The 16,279-nt window shown below is 32.8% G+C and overlaps 1 protein-coding gene across 3 annotated transcripts; it reads left to right on the plus strand.

The window, feature by feature from the left end:
- Window positions 1-619: 619 nt before the first annotated feature.
- LOC146526894 (alpha-tubulin N-acetyltransferase 1-like) lies at window positions 620-14,727 on the plus strand. Of its 3 annotated transcripts, XM_085205964.1 has the most exons (9): window positions 620-862; window positions 1,835-1,984; window positions 3,908-4,079; window positions 5,577-5,734; window positions 9,013-9,124; window positions 10,222-10,253; window positions 10,555-10,605; window positions 13,638-13,705; window positions 13,736-14,727. In XM_085205964.1, the coding sequence occupies exons 1-9, from the start codon at window positions 759-761 to the stop codon at window positions 13,912-13,914; spliced, it is 1,026 nt and encodes a 341-aa protein (XP_085062090.1). In that variant the 5' UTR covers window positions 620-758; the 3' UTR covers window positions 13,915-14,727. The 3 variants fall into 3 exon arrangements, with proteins under 3 accessions (XP_085062090.1, XP_085062089.1, XP_085062091.1); XM_085205963.1 differs by having other exon boundaries at window positions 13,638-14,727; XM_085205965.1 differs by lacking the exon at window positions 10,555-10,605 and having other exon boundaries at window positions 621-862; window positions 13,638-14,727.
- The last annotated feature ends 1,552 nt before the right edge of the window (window positions 14,728-16,279 follow it).

The raw sequence follows: 16,279 nt of genomic DNA on the forward strand, positions 1-16,279 counted from the left end.
TATTGTTTTTAAAATAAGTGATCGAGCAAATATTTCAGTTATCCATTCAATAAATAATAAAATATTGTATAATAATTATTAATAACAATAATAGTAAATTATTTAATAAAGCATAGCTTCTTGGCGGAAAGTTGAACGGTAGACAGGTTGTCAGTTAACAGTTTTCCATTTCCATGAAAGAGCGTGCTCGACAGTAATGAGTAGATGTTATCTAATTCATGTAATGTGCTATGGTCGGTATGGTGAAAATGTTTCTATGGAATGACAAGGTCATTTCAAAATATAATTTCTAAGAGTAATAAATACACAAATGACTTCATCTTTTACTCATGTCTTAAGAAGTTCTATGGGGCCGGAGTGGGAAAGAGCCGTTTTTTATTTTTAAGTAAATTAATATAGACAAATAATATTGACATCTTCGAAATGGACACGCACTTGGTTTTATCTAGCGTAATTTGTACATATATGATTCTGTAATTTTATTACTAGGTTTAATTGCTACTATATACTGCTAAGGATAATTTGGCACACCAGTTTATATTTAAAACAAATTAAGAGAACCATAGAATTCAACATAACACTAGAGTGTGGGATTGTCTATTGTCGTAGATACACTGTTCTGTCATAAATTATTTAATCTGTGGTTTGTAAGAAAGAACAAAAGTGTTAAATTCGTTATTTATTTTATACCATTCTTCATGTTTTTGGGAAAAGTTTAAATTATTTCAATTCCAAGTACATTTTTGAAAATTACAACAATGGATCAGATGCTGACAGTTAATGAGGTTCTGAGTGATAAAATAACTAAATTGGATAACAAATTAATACCATGCGGTTTTAATGGAGATGATAGGGGTTTGAGGTAAGAAAATTTACATGTTTAAATAAATTTATTAAATATTTAAAAAATCATAGTTAAAAAAATACAATGGAAGAAACTTTATTTAAGTGAAATGTTATAATTTAGAAAAACTGAACATGTGACCAGCCTGGTCAAAGTTTTCGGTATTTATTACAGTAAAGCGATAAGTTATACTTGAATAGACTTTTGATATTATAGACATACTTTTGATATTATAAATATAAAAACAAAATTCAAACAAGAAAGCCAAGAACTACCTGGCTACCTGATACAGAATTAAAAATATTATGTATGAGGGTAGTTATTTAATAAGTTGCCAAATAGTATAAAGACATGTGCAACAGTAAAAGAATTTAAGAAAAATATCAAATTATATGTATACTCCTTGCTTAATTAATATTTATTTATTTATTAAAATAATACCGAACAATTTGTTACATTCGAACACTGGAAATTGTTTATTTAAGATAAATTTAAGTAGTTATATATTAGTATTTAAGCAAACATTATTCTTTTTGAATCAATAAGTGTCTATAACCTTATATTAGTCACTTTTTTCCCCATTTTGACTCTTAGGGCACATTCTAAAAAAATCTATATCATTGCATTACAAACTCTTGGATAATCTAGTCTTTTTAATTTAATCTCACCTAAATATCTATGTTTTGAGTCTGGTATTTCCAGTTGCCTTTGTCTATTTGCTGCTAAATGTTTATATATTTCCACTTGAGCTAGACTTGATCCTCATTAGTGCGAAAGCCTCCATTTCGGGCTTTGTCATGTAACTAAAGACCTCACTTTATCAATTGAAAAAAAATATTCCCTTAAGTGAAAATTTTACCCACAACCATCACATTTATTTTATTATTAATTACCAAGCTGCTGCACTACAGTTGATATTATCATAATTTATTTTTATAAAATATTCATATTTTTAAATGTTTCTATAAGATGCAACCTTTCGTTTCATAGGATTAAATTAAAAACCCTATGCAAGCTAATTGACTCTCTGGGAGAGAAGTCTGCAAGATCACAAAAGCTGAATAATACCATAACTACCGCGGAGAAACTCCGTAATTCCTCACATTATGTGTACATTCTAAAAGATGCCGATGCGAATAAGTAAGTTAAATTTCATTTTACACTGCATTTTTGTTTTTTACTAATTTTAGCTATGTTATTGGTTGACATTTCTTTTTGATATTAAATGAATAGCATTTTTTAAGTTCTTATAATAATCTTATATTGCACAGTTTGAATTCTATTTTATACATGTTTAAGTAGCAAATAGATTACTTTGCAAATTATAAGTAAATTTAAATATGGCACACACTACGCTTTAAGAACATTACATATATTTCTAATATGTTCTTGTTACTATACTTTTGCTGTATTCTGTACTGTAAATATTCATAAAACATATTGTTAGCTAATATTATTAAGATTGAGGCTGTCATGGCGCTGTGGCACAGCATGAAACTGTAACCAAAAGATTGTGGGTTCAATTCCCACTTATATAAATAAATCATTTATTATTTTGTCGTCCGGGGACAAGAGTTCTAGTTTGGTTTTTATTTATTTTTTTTATATTGCGGGGTAGGCAAAGTTCCCCCTGCCTACCCCGCAATATGTGGAATAGAATTAATAGCTGAAAAAAAATGTATTAGTTATCTATGGTTTGGCCCAAAGTATGCAACAAATAGCAAATAGTATGGTTATGCTCTAATCATGAAATCTAACATTAGGCAAAAAATATTTTGAAGTACTTTGTCTAGTGCTAACTTTTTAATAAAATTTATACACTTTTTAATATATTATGAAAGCTGTTGCTGCCAAGCTGATGATGATGATGGCAATGTTTACGGGTATATTTAGAATTATTTTCGTTTCTCCGTTATTCTGAGTATGACTTTGGGGTTCGGCCAAAGTGGAGAACGGAATATCGAGTCACTAGATTGCCTCATCTCTTTAAGAAAGCCATTAAATATGTATATTGTATTATAATATACAGGCAATCGTTCTATTTGTTCTTGTAAAACCTACGGAAAGTCGTAGCCCTTATCGATATCCGCAATGCGGCTAGTCAATTCCAAAGATTGCATGACCCTTCTGTAGTTAGTTACGTTACGAAATTTCGGCACTTACTTTGGGCCAAATTAATGTGAATTAATGTGAATGGAACTTTAAGGCTTAATGCGACTATTTTCTTATTGTTTTTATTATTTTTATAAAATTTAAATGCTTGGCTTTTACTTGTTCTAAATGTCAATGCGAATTCACCTACATGTTATTATTTTACGAAATTTTCACACAATGTCTGTAGAAGTTCAAAATGTATCTTATCATTACTATCGTCCTAAATATAAGAATGTAACAGGCAGAACTACTACAGAAGCTTCCCTCGTAGTTGCTGCAGTAACTCCACGGTCCGCTCGGTAGGTGCTCTGTCAGATGTGACCACATTCGAGCGTGACGCTATGCTATAACATTGTATTGGATATTCTGTTTTACGCGGGAGGTATATAGAGTTTAAAAGCATGCTTTGTATAAAAATGTCTGTCTACGATTTGAAATACTTGGATTTAGTTAATTCTTGAAAGACCTTAGGAAAATACATATATATATACTTTTTATCTTGTTTCACCTAATCCCGGAAACCACTGGACGACTAACGACTACTGTTAATAAATAATTCACGTTAATATTTTTCTGTATTGAAAAGTATGTTGGAAATGCTAGCAAAAAATATATGTAAAGTTAAACACGTTTACATTATGTACCTATAACAAATAATTCTATTGAATTCGTATAAACTATGTCAAACAAACGCAAGCGTCAATTTCTCATTGCGCTAATTGCCAAATAAAATGCTTGTACCTCGTTATACTATACACACTGTAATATAATTCTGTACGACTTTTCGTCGGGGCTATACTATATACTTATAGAATATACTACTTTCGGTAAGGGTATGCTCGGAGAATTTGAAACTGTGTACTAAGAATATTGATTTTAGTTTCATATTTTTCATTACTTTCCAATCAGAGGCAACGGAGAAGCTATTGGGCTTCTGAAAGTCGGCCACAAGCATCTGTTCCTGTTCGACGGGAAGGGCGAGGCGCAGGAAGTGGAGCCCCTATGTGTTCTGGATTTCTTTGTTCTCCAGGACAGCCAGCGGCGCGGATACGGGAAGGTGCTGTTTGATCATATGTTACAGGTAAGTTTTAAATTAATAAAAGGTTTTTTTTTTATTTGTAATGATGTAAAAAAATATCCTTCAATTTTAATCTTTATTTGTAACATCTAATTCGAAATTTAGATATTTTTTGCAGTCCAATCGGTAGGTTTGATCTCCACTCAAGGAAATCAAATATTTATTTAAATTTATTTTTCATTTCTTCGCTCTGGTCCCGAGGCAAAGCACGCCGTTGAGTTTCGCCACTCAACACGCAATGCCTCTAGAATTGTGCGAAAAATGGGGTCAGTTATGTAGGTGGGAGAGGGGTATTGTCACTAGGTTTCCTCTGCCATTGTCGTGTGCGGGATGCAGCGTGAAGCGGGAAAAATTAAAAACTTCCGAGACGATATCTGAAGACTTTCACGAAATAGGAGCAAAATATTGAAAGTACGCTTTAGAAAATCAGACCTATCCTACAATTAAAATAAAAATGAAAATATAGTCAAATACAAAGCCGGATCTCTAGTATTATTATTTAATACTAAATGTACAGACAAAATATTTTGACTGTTTTATTATATATAAGATAAGTATTCTCACAGATTAATATGGTTAGATATGTTTAGATCTCGATTACTGCGTCATTTCTATATACAACTAGGTACATGTTCATAGAAAATAGTAGGTAATTCATCCTACGATGTTGATTAAATTACATACATACATATCAAAATAAGTGCGGAATGGAAGTGTTTTAATGGGAACGGAGTGTCTCTGCAATAAGTTCCCAGATTCCCTCTACCTACTCTTTATTGTGCGGGATACAGCGTGAAGCTTACGAAACCAACATATCATAAAACATTGTTTTCGCTATAGTAAAATATTAAGTAATATCTGTGTAAATTCACTTTGTCATTGTGTCCTGACTGTAATCGCGATGACCATGGATTCGATACCCGTTCAAATTAATTATATTCATTTCTCCGCGAGGCAAGGCAGAACTGAAAAAGATAACGCGATAACGAAGTGTCTTAAAATTAGATTACTTCTGCCCACTATACTACGCGAGTGAAACCTTAAAATTGATTTTTTTTTAAAGTTTTTTTTTTCACTTATAATCTGTCTACTGGTTTACCTTATTGGGGCCTCATCATCATAAAATGTGAAAAAATACATTTTACCGTATCAAGTCCATAATACTACGGATAAATACGGTTAAAGTGTTATTACGTCATGTCCTTGTTCTTACCATATATTGAGATATATGTTAGATAAGACTAGAAACTGAGGTTTTGCGCGTACAATAAAAGTACAAAAAACTGTAAATAGGCATATTTCAAAAGAAAAATTTCTGTATGTCTATATATGTAGGTAACTGAGTCATTACATTATAAACAATTAATTAGCAAAACACTTTACTATGTCTCGAGATTTATTCGGAAGGTGGGGAACGGAGTGTCTTAACCCTACGTTCCCTCTTCCTACTCTGCTATATATATGATATAGCGTAAAGCAATATATATTTTACCATTTTAGGATTTAAATGCAACCCCTCAAGAACTGGCGATCGACGGACCATCTTGCAAAATGGAACGGTTCCTGTGCAAGAACTATGGCATCGACCACCTCGTGCGGCAAAATAATAACTTCGCCATTCCACCGCAGTTCTTCTCATTCGCAGTTCCTGGCATTACGTGAGTTATAGATCATTTTTTTATATAATATCTTATATAATTAGAGTGGTTTAGGAAAAATTGTTTTATATGAAATCTTTTGGCCAATAATAAGTTAGTGAATCCGGTTGTCCATGAATCCATCTTACAAATATTTATTATGTATTTTTTAAATTATTTTTTGTAGTTAGAGCCTACTAATTTATTTATAAATATTACTTAATGTAACTACCATTTAAGCGTACCTGTTTTCGAAAGTGACAACAGACGTATTGCGATACTATGTGTGGCCCTTGCAAGGTTTCTTGACGTCATGATACTATAAAAATAGACAGATAAAAGTACTCCTAACGTTTGTTTCCTACTTAAGTAGACATGTTTCCTTTTTAATTTACAATATTAGAACTATTAGGTACCTATATAAAAACACAAATACATTTATGAATTAGAAAATTAAAAATAATAAAAATATGGGGCCGCCGTGGCGTAGTAGCACAAGGGTGTGACTGTAACGCAACGGTTGTGGTTTCGATCCCCACTCGAGGAAGTGAAATATTTTTCTGGTGTCAAGACAAATATTTAAATAAATATTTTTCTGGTGTCTGGTGGCAAAGCGCGGCGTTGAGTTCTGTCACCCAAAACACAATGCCTCCAGAATTCGGCAGAAAGTGGGAACGGAGTGTATTAACACTAGGTTCCCTCAGCCTACCCTGCTGTGTGCCTGATGCATCGTGAAGCTGATTTGATTTATTTTCAATTAGAAATATATTTCAAAATGTAATTTGACTTCAATCAAAAAATAATATACAAAATATCTATGGTTTTTTTTACAAATAATCATTTTATATTTTATACTAATGGCTTGCCTGCGGTTTCGCCCGCTTGCTACATGATTATTCATTTAATAAACAGAATTGATGACAGTCGTATGTGTTGATGTCAATGACTAATTTAATTTACTCGTTCAGAAACATCCTTAAATGTCATATTATTGATATGGATGAGGAATTATAATATTCTTTCTAAAATGAAAATTTCTAAAATCTATATTACAAAATAAACCCATTTCGGATCGAATAATCCAATATCGAAAACGAATTCAAAATAATTAAATGAATCGAATATCGTATCGAAAATATTTAATTGAGAACTTCCTCCTTGTTTTAAAAGTCCGTTAAAAATACAGATTTATCACAAACAAATACAAATTTATTATAAGTATAAGTATAGATATGGATTGCTTTATATTTGCAGGCAAACTCATGCCTTGAGTTCATTTAAATGCCCATAACTTTTTTTAATGAACCGATTTTGATGAAATAATCTTTAGATTTAAGACAAAGCAATTGGTGAAAGTTTGAAGTAAATCGGTTCAGTACTTTCGAAGTTTAGCGTGATCATACAGACAGGCAGACAAGAAATTAAGAAAAAATATTTTTTCTTTCTATTATTCTTTTTAAGTGTCCTTTTATGCATTTCAGTCAAAAATATTAAATGTACAGACAAAATATTTTTACTGTTTTATTATATATAGAGACTAGCGGACGCGCGCAGCTTCGCTTGCTTATTTAGGGGTGAATTCTAATAAGCCACGAAATATGTATTCAATGAAATATTTTTAAGAGTCTATATTTCAAATTTTATAAAAATCGGTGGCGATTTAAAGATTTTTTCATACAAACATTCAACCCCTTATTTGCACCCTTAGGGGGAGAATTCTAGAAAATCATGAAACATGTGTTCAATTAAATACTTTTAAGAGTCAGAATTTCAAACTTTATAAAAATTGGTGCCGATTAAAAAAAAATCTATACAAACTTTCAACACCTTATTTGCACCCTTAGGGGGAGAATTTTAGAAAACGATGAAATACGTGTTCAATTAAATACTTTTAAAAATCTAAATTTCAAATTTTATAAAATTGGTGGCGATTAAAATTTTTTTCCATACAAACTTTCAACCCCTATTTCACCCCTTTTGGGTTAAAATTTTTCAAAATCCCTTCTTAGTGGATGTTCAGATTACGAAAGTAAACATCTGTCCAAATTCCATGTTTCTACCATCAGCAGTTACGGCTGTGCGTGCGTCTTACCTCAGTCAGTGAGGACAAGTCCTTTTATATATATAGATTATTAGTAGTCGAAAAAAATTAAATGATGATGAATAATTCATTCCCTCAAATACGATCGTACTTACGACCATCGCGTTTACAGTTCCATAGAGCAGCGTACCGATTTTATTATAAAATATTACAATCAAGTCCAATTGACGTAATGAAAGTTCTAATTTAGATTTTCCTAAGTCCTAATTTTAGTTTAAGTTTTGTCTGTCCCTTCCCGTGTCTGGCGTTCAAAAATTAAGCATTGTAACTTCTTTTTTTTTCTTTTTTAATAATCTTTTCCTGACTCTGGCCAAGTACAAAGCTATTATTCCAACATCTAATATTACCAAAATGAGTCCGGCTAAGGGAGACTTTTCAATGGAGGAACTTGTGAAGTCTCTCGTGCTTTCTTCAGGCTGTGGCGCTGTCATGAAAGCGAAACGCCTGAATCGTAAAGTTGTTAGTGAGGGGGTTGTTACTTGGATTCCAATATAAACCGTGGTAATAACTTTCCGTGGACAAATGTTACCTTAGAGAGTGTTTAGCTACAGTACTGTCGTATACTTAGAACCCTACAAATTCCCGACCATACTATGCATGAACTGTTGTCGTTTTAGCCATATTAAAGCTCACAATGGTGATTCATGTATTGTTACTAAAGAGTCCTCAACATGTTTGCATATTGCAAACAAAGCATTTTGGAATTGACAAGGCTTGTCCTGAGAATGCAAGGCAAGAATCTATCAAAATTGTTGTCTCAGGATTATATATCCTACATGGACGCTTCCTCTCGTTTTCCATCCGTCCAAAATTCCTATGCTAACGTAGCAAAAGAATGTATGTGCCACTTGCGAATACTCGTTTGGACTTGTCTTGGAATAATCACTGGAAGTCATTCAAATCTTATAAGGGTAAATTTTATGCAACTATACCACCTGAATCAATCAAAAATTTACTGAACGGATTAATTAATTATAACTACAATCAGTTGCTTGCGGCCTGGACATCCGTGTACTCGAGTGCACCTGGTCTGTACGTTATTGAACGTAAACACTTGGAACTGTATCGCCAACACCTACGACTCCATATCGGAATGAGGCGTGTGCCAAGTCAAGTCTAGATATCCCCACGCGAGTAGTGACGGGTTAGGGTAATAACACATTTGTACTAATATGTTTAATATTCCACATATGAGCAGGCCGAGCAGAAGCCCTGTCCGCAGCCCGATCAGAAGCCCTGTCCGCAGCCCGAGCAGAAGCCCTGTGCCCAGGCGGTTCGCCGCGACCAATCCGACCTCAACTATCGCTAGTGTAAGCATCTCACGATTTTTTTCTTTCAGCTTCACGCTGTATCCCGCATACAGCAGTTAAGATAACTTAGTGATGTCCACTTTTCATGGCATTGCGTGTTGATTGAAGGAACTCAACATCGCGCTTTGCCTTCCTACCAGAGCGAGGAAATGAAAATATTAATAAACTAGCGGACGCGCGCAGCTTCGCTTGCGTATTTAGGGGTGAATTATAATAAACCACGAAACATGTGTTCAATGAAATATTTTTAAGAGTCTAAATTTCAAATTTTATAAAAATCGGTGGCGATTTAAAGATTTTTCCATACAAACTTTCAACCCCTTATTTGCGCCCTTAGGGGGAGAATTCTAGAAAACGATGAAACACGTGTTCAATTAAATACTTTTAAAAATCTAAATAACAAATTTTATAAAAATCGGTGCCGATTTAAATTTTTTTTTATACAAACTTTCAACCCCTATCTCACCCCTTTAGGGTTAAAATATTTCAAAATCCCTTAGTGGATGTCCAGATTACGAAAGTAAACATCTGTCCAAATTCCACGTTTCTACGCACAGCGGTTACGGCTGTGCGTGCGTCTTACCTCAGTCAGTGAGGACAAGTCCTTTTATATATATAGATAACTAGCGGACGCGCGCAGCTTCGCTTGCGTATTTAAGGGTGATTTCTAATAACCCATGAAACATGTGTTCAATGAAATATTTTTAATACAATATTTTTGTGCGTCTTACCTCAGTCAGTGAGGACAAGTCCTTTTATATATATAGATAATTCACTAGACTAGTGTCATTTTAAATTTTCCGACGAACGAATAATGATAGTGATGTTTATTATAGTACTTGTTATTGTAATTGAAGTGTCTTTTATAATCCGCGCCAGGCGGCGTTCATGTTATATAGAATTATTAATATTTTATAGTTACTACTCCACGTATTTATGCCAACTTTGGAATATTTTGTAACCAGTGGAAACGAACCCGTATCCATCGTGTTAACAGTCAAGCGCTATTTTACAAGAATTATTTAGAATTATTTGTCAAGAATTATTTAAAAAATTGTAAATTTCATATTTAACTTTATGCTAATATAATTTTTCAGGTCATCCATGGTCACTGTCACAACAATGAAGGGTAAGTTCTTATTGTAAATATATAAAAAAAATATGTTAATTATATCTACTATGAGAGCATGCTTCCATTTTTAATTGGTAAATGCAGACGTCACATGCAATTTTTTTATGATTTTAAATAATTATCTTTGTTTCGTTTAATATTTATTTTCTTTAATTATTAATTTATATGGTGTTTAACAATTTTTTATCATTTAGTAAAAAAAAAAATATAAAAAACGTAACCATACACATTTGTAAAACATTTTATTTTATTAAAATTATTCCTTTTTGTTTATTGATTTACTTTTCAATTATTTCAGCTTCATAGAATCCATCTTGATAGAATTTAAGAATCGGATTACAATACTAGAGTAATGTATAATTATACGTTTTTTTTTATTTGGACGTGTTTGTCTTGTATTCTGTTATAAATATTTATTTATGTGGTTGAGGATATTCTGAAAGGATTTAAATCGTTGTATGATAAACAGACTTGCGAAGCCTTCTAAGATATTTTTAATTTAAATTATTATTTAACAACGACGGATGTATTGATGAACATGCAGGTGCCGGCCTGTCACGACGGTCTTAGCGGTATTTAAATTATTATATTGAGGCAAGTCGGGGCGCAGGCGCAGTTGTGTGACTCGAGGAAATGAAATATTTATTTAAAGGAATATTCTCATTTGTTCACTCTGGTGTGGCAAAGCGCAGAATGCCTCCAGAATACACCAGTGAATGTTCCCTCAGCCTAGCAGCGGGGTAGTGTGCGGGATACAGAGGGAACATTCATATATGTTTAGTGAGTTGTTTTCTCTTTGACGATATTTGATTTTTGATCTCAATTTTTGTTTTATATATAAATTAACAAAGGCTTTAGACGCAGGTCAGTTTAAAAAAAAACGATTTAAACAATATTTAGTTATAACTATATATTTAGTAATAAATTTAGTAATAAATAATAAAATATATATTTAGTTAGTATTCAAATTATGTGTTATGGATGGGTAGATAATATTAATATATTTATAAATAATTGAAACTATATTTGATTTGTCGTCTCAAATTATATTATTTAAGTAATAATACAAATTGCAGCTTCCACGTTGAAATTAACGGATATATTTAATAATTATAAGAGATATGTATAACCTTTCAAATTATAAGTAACTGTAAAAAGACACGAGATCTATTGTAATGGACGCACTGTGATATATTTTTTTTAAAATATTTAAATATATAATGTTAGTTATTTAATAATTCGATTCATTTTGTCATCAATTTGTTTTCTTTTTTTTAAGTGTTGGATACACTGTGTGTTATTTAAGTTTGCACAAACTTCATTGTTGTACAAGCTGATTTAATATAAAATATATACATTTCTTGTTTATTTGCATGCGTTTTGTCTTCTTTCTTGCATGCGTTTTGTTTCGTAGCATTAATATTGATTTTGTTATATTTTTCTTTTTATAAAATAATTGGTAAGTTTAAAATATGACTTTAACCTGTGGGTTAGTTAAATTGTCATTTGTTTATTTTTAATATAGCTACTGATTGAAATAAAATAAACAATATTGTTAACAATAATTAAAAAATATATATAAACAATAATGATTAATAAAAAACATTTTCGGTAATAGGATTTTTGTCAGCACCACTTTAAATGAAGACACAGTTTCAACTACTCTATAAAAGCCTAATATAAATAAATAATAAAATTATAGTTGTATAATAAAACGCCATTTGTCAAGAACGACGCACGCACACATAAACCTATCCGCAGGGACACCGCCGCACACGCCTCATTCCGAAACCGAATCGTAGTTATTGGCGATAAACTAGATAAAGTTCAAAATTGTTTAACTTTTAATAGTATTTTTGTAGTAGTATGTATTACGTTATTGGTCTTCGTTGCTATGTGTTTACATTAATCCAGGGTTTGCCTTCCTACTCCACTTTGCACGCTCTTTAGCTTCCTCGGTGGTTAGACCATTGGCTCTCATGTCCTGCATCATGACATCCAACCAGCGTTTCCCTGGGCGTCCGGGAAGTCTCACTCCAGAAACTGATATAACAAGGCCCTTACATCCAGCATAGTTCTTAATCCGGCGCGTAACGTCTATAACAAACGATCTCAGGCTAAATCACGGACCCCAAGACTATGTTGCGTATGCGATCACACCGCGTTCCAATTTAGCATCTTCATTTTCGAGACGTGAAGCTTTTGAGTGTGCCGAGATAGTGCTGGCCAACATTCGCTGCCGTATAAAAGAACCAGTCGGGTGATGCTCTTGTATATCAGCCCCTTGACCCAGACCACACCAGTGACCTCCCACCATTTGGCCTAGGCAGCGCTTATCCAGCCAAAGACTTCATGATCGATGCCTCCAGACTCGTGCATAAAGTTCAGGTACTTAACTTTTCCTATTTAACGGCTGGCTTCTGAGCCATAAGGAGCCTATAAGGATAGTGCTCGAGTCCGGGCTCCCGCAGGCCATGCACTCGGTCTTCGTCATCGGCATACATCATCAGCCTTCAGAAACAGACGGCATTATTCTCTTTCACCATAATTAGTAAAGTTCTTGGAGTTACCGTTCTCGTAACGCCACCACAGCAATGATCAATAACGGACAAGTAGTCATCATCATCATCTACACACACAAATTTACATACTTCTGAAATTGAACCCACAACCGACACTAGTTCAACAGTATTTTATTTAAGCATATGTATTAATTTTATTTATTTATTTACTAATTTAACAAAGGGTATAAGGTTATTAACAAGATTATAGTGAATGCCTTTTTTCTTCGGTACGGGGCATTTATTAAAACCGACTAGATCATGAAAAAGTTGAGAAAACAATAATATAATAAGTATGAAACCTGTTTCGGCCCTTGTAATAGATTTCTTTCAGCTTCACGCTGTATCCCGTACGAAGAAGGCAAAATATAAAATATTTCATTTCCTCGAATGGAAGTCGAACCCACAATCTGTCAAGCTTAGTCACTCTTTATGCCCCTGCGCCCATCCTCCTTATTTATAGTTAACTAGCCGCCCCCCGCGGCTTCGCCCGCTTGAAGTTCATGATTATTCAAATGTGTTGAAATGTCTTTAAATGTTAAATTATTGATTTGGGTAAGAATTTATAATATTATTTGTAAAATAACTGTAATGATTGCATATACAACAGACACCATACGTACAGACAGATATACAGACAAAAAATTAAAAAAATATATTTTTGGTTTCTATTATTCTTTTAAAATCCCCCCTCTATCCATTTCAGTCATAAATACTAAATGTACAGACAAAATATTTTTAGTGATTTTTTATTATATATAGAGATTTCATTACATTTACATTTTCTTATTACTTTCATATATAACGTTATTTTTTGAAGGACATCAGACTCGGGAAGCCGATTTATTCATCCTAAACCAGATACTGAGAAACCTCATCCTGAGCAACCTCATCCTGAGAAACATCATCCTGAGAAACATCATCCTGAGAAACCTGAATCCAATCCCGAGAGGCCTTCCACCTTGCCGGTGGAGCCGATAGTAGAGCCCCTTCCTCGTCAACCATCCCCAGCGGGTTCCACCACCACCCGGCGCGACTCCCAGCTCACCGACCGCGGGTTCTTCAACATTAAGTTTTACCATAACAAACTTTGGTAAACGGTTGACCATATATTTGACATGGTAAAGCTATTATATTATAAACCAAATATTATTGTGCCCACTTTCTAAGTCGTATCGTAGCTTAATGTATTGAAAATTATAGCTTAATATATTGATGTTAAACATTCCTTTTTGATAGTGTGAATGATAATTAATAATTATTACGGTTATCTTCTAGGATAAGAGTAAATTTTCTGAAATGTACTGGAAGGAAATAAATACATTTTTTTCATTCTACCAGAATGTTGTATATAATTTTAAATTAACTTACTGATTAAATCTTTGGTTCATTAAAAAGTACATTTTTGTTACAATAATGGAAGCACTTAAAAGATACATACATCATTTTAAAAGATATTCATTAAATATATTAAAAGAACCTATATTTCGATATTTACATGAAATTACTTAAGATTATGTATGTATGTAAGATGTATTTAAAATAATGTTGATAAAACTTTAGTGATTGTTAAGCGATCTTATCAAAAATAGGTAGAATTTACGATATAAAAAAAGAAGAATATAGAATTTACGATATAATGTATGGATGCACTTTTACTCAATATGGATTTATTGGAAGATAACTATTGTTTTAATTGCGTCCTTTTAATTATAATAATTTATTGTTACTTACTTGTGTTCTATACTGAATGTACCGCCAACTCTAACAAAAATAAGGAAATTGTAAGTCATTTTGATAGATCTGAGAAAAATGTTTTTGTATGTTAGCGGCGTAAGTTTAATTATTTGAAAGTTTATATTAGTCCATTTATGTAACCACTTTTTTGAAATAAAATATTGCTATAATAATTATTCTTTAATTTTTGCCACGACAGTACTTGCAACTTAAAAATCACCTTCACGTTGTATCCCGCACCCGGCAGGGTCGTTTGAAGGGACCTAGCGTTAAAACACTCCGTTCCCTATTTTCCGCCGAATTCTGGAGGCATTTAAAGCCGAGCTTTGCATGGACACCAGAGCCACCGAACCCACAACCATTCGCGGTTAGTCACATACACTTGTGCTCGTGTGTAAAATCACTATTTTATTATATTGCTTATAACTTTCCTAACATTAAGTGAACTAAAATAAAAAGTTTATATAAAAAAAAAACATATTACACTAAATACATTTAGGAGAAATAAATTAACAAAAAAATATTATATCGCTGTTGATGTTAAACGTATAGTGGTTAGTGTCTTCCCCGACATCGACCCGCCCACGCCCACACCGGCAAGGGTAAATAAAAATATATAAGCGTTGGTGGTACTTAAACGTGGGAACACAGAAGGTCGATACACACGTACTAGCTGCATATATAAATTTGATATATAGTGTAATTAAGGCTCCAAATTTTAATATTACAACAAAGTTTCAAAGACCAATTAAGTAGTATAATATAGTGTTATAGTAATTGTACACTAATCTTATTTATTGAAAATCAAAATAACTATCAACTGAAGTTTAAATAATTAGAAAACACCAACAACATTCGAAAACACATAGGTATTTACTCAGTGTTAATTATAGCAGCACTTAACCAACTCACAATTTAGTTTGCGAGGGCAAAATGTATCTTCAGGCTTAAATTAGTAACTTTTAATAGCATATTAAAAGAGCGGGCATTTTGACATTAACAGTTGACACATTGCAGTACTATATTTGACAGTTGACATATTGTAGTACAGGAGTCTCCTAAATCGGCCATTTCTGACCCTGCACAATTCCCGACGTAGCTGAATTAATATTCAGTTGCCTGATCACATTTCGGTGGTGCATCTCGATTAGACCCTAACTCATCAGCGTCGTTTCATGGCTGTAATGATGAAAATTCTTCAGTAAATTTTAGATGATGAAGACAGCGAACATGGTACCATATTCGCTGTCTTCATCATCTAAAATTTAAAGTTTATAAATGTGTAAACATTACAACATAAACAGATAGGCAATCAAAATGTCTGTAAAAAGAAATAAAAATAAAAAGTTTTGAGAGCTCTCATTTTTAACCCTATAAAATCTTCATATCCCAGTATGTTCAGTCCGGTGCACCAAACTCTGGAACTTGTGGACAGAACAGTCAGAAGGCTTCCCCTGTCTGCAAGGACCAAGCGTCCACATTGACCATGTGTCATTTAGAGCTATACGCTCTTCACAAAATCTTTCAGGGCCATGAGCCTGTCAAAATTATTTCTCAGGTCATGCGCCTCTTCAGACCAAGCATCTATTAAAAATTATGTGTTTATTAGACCATGCGTCCAATAATACACAAAATGTGTCCAATGAGACCACACGTCCAATTGAACTCAATAAACAAACTGCCAAAAAAATATATTAGAAACAGGAATTAATGAAGAAAGAGAAA

Source organism: Heliconius melpomene, chromosome 21, assembly GCF_056956725.1.
Source record: "Heliconius melpomene rosina isolate 202511_hmr_F chromosome 21, ASM5695672v1, whole genome shotgun sequence".
Lineage (NCBI taxonomy): Eukaryota > Metazoa > Arthropoda > Insecta > Lepidoptera > Nymphalidae > Heliconius > Heliconius melpomene.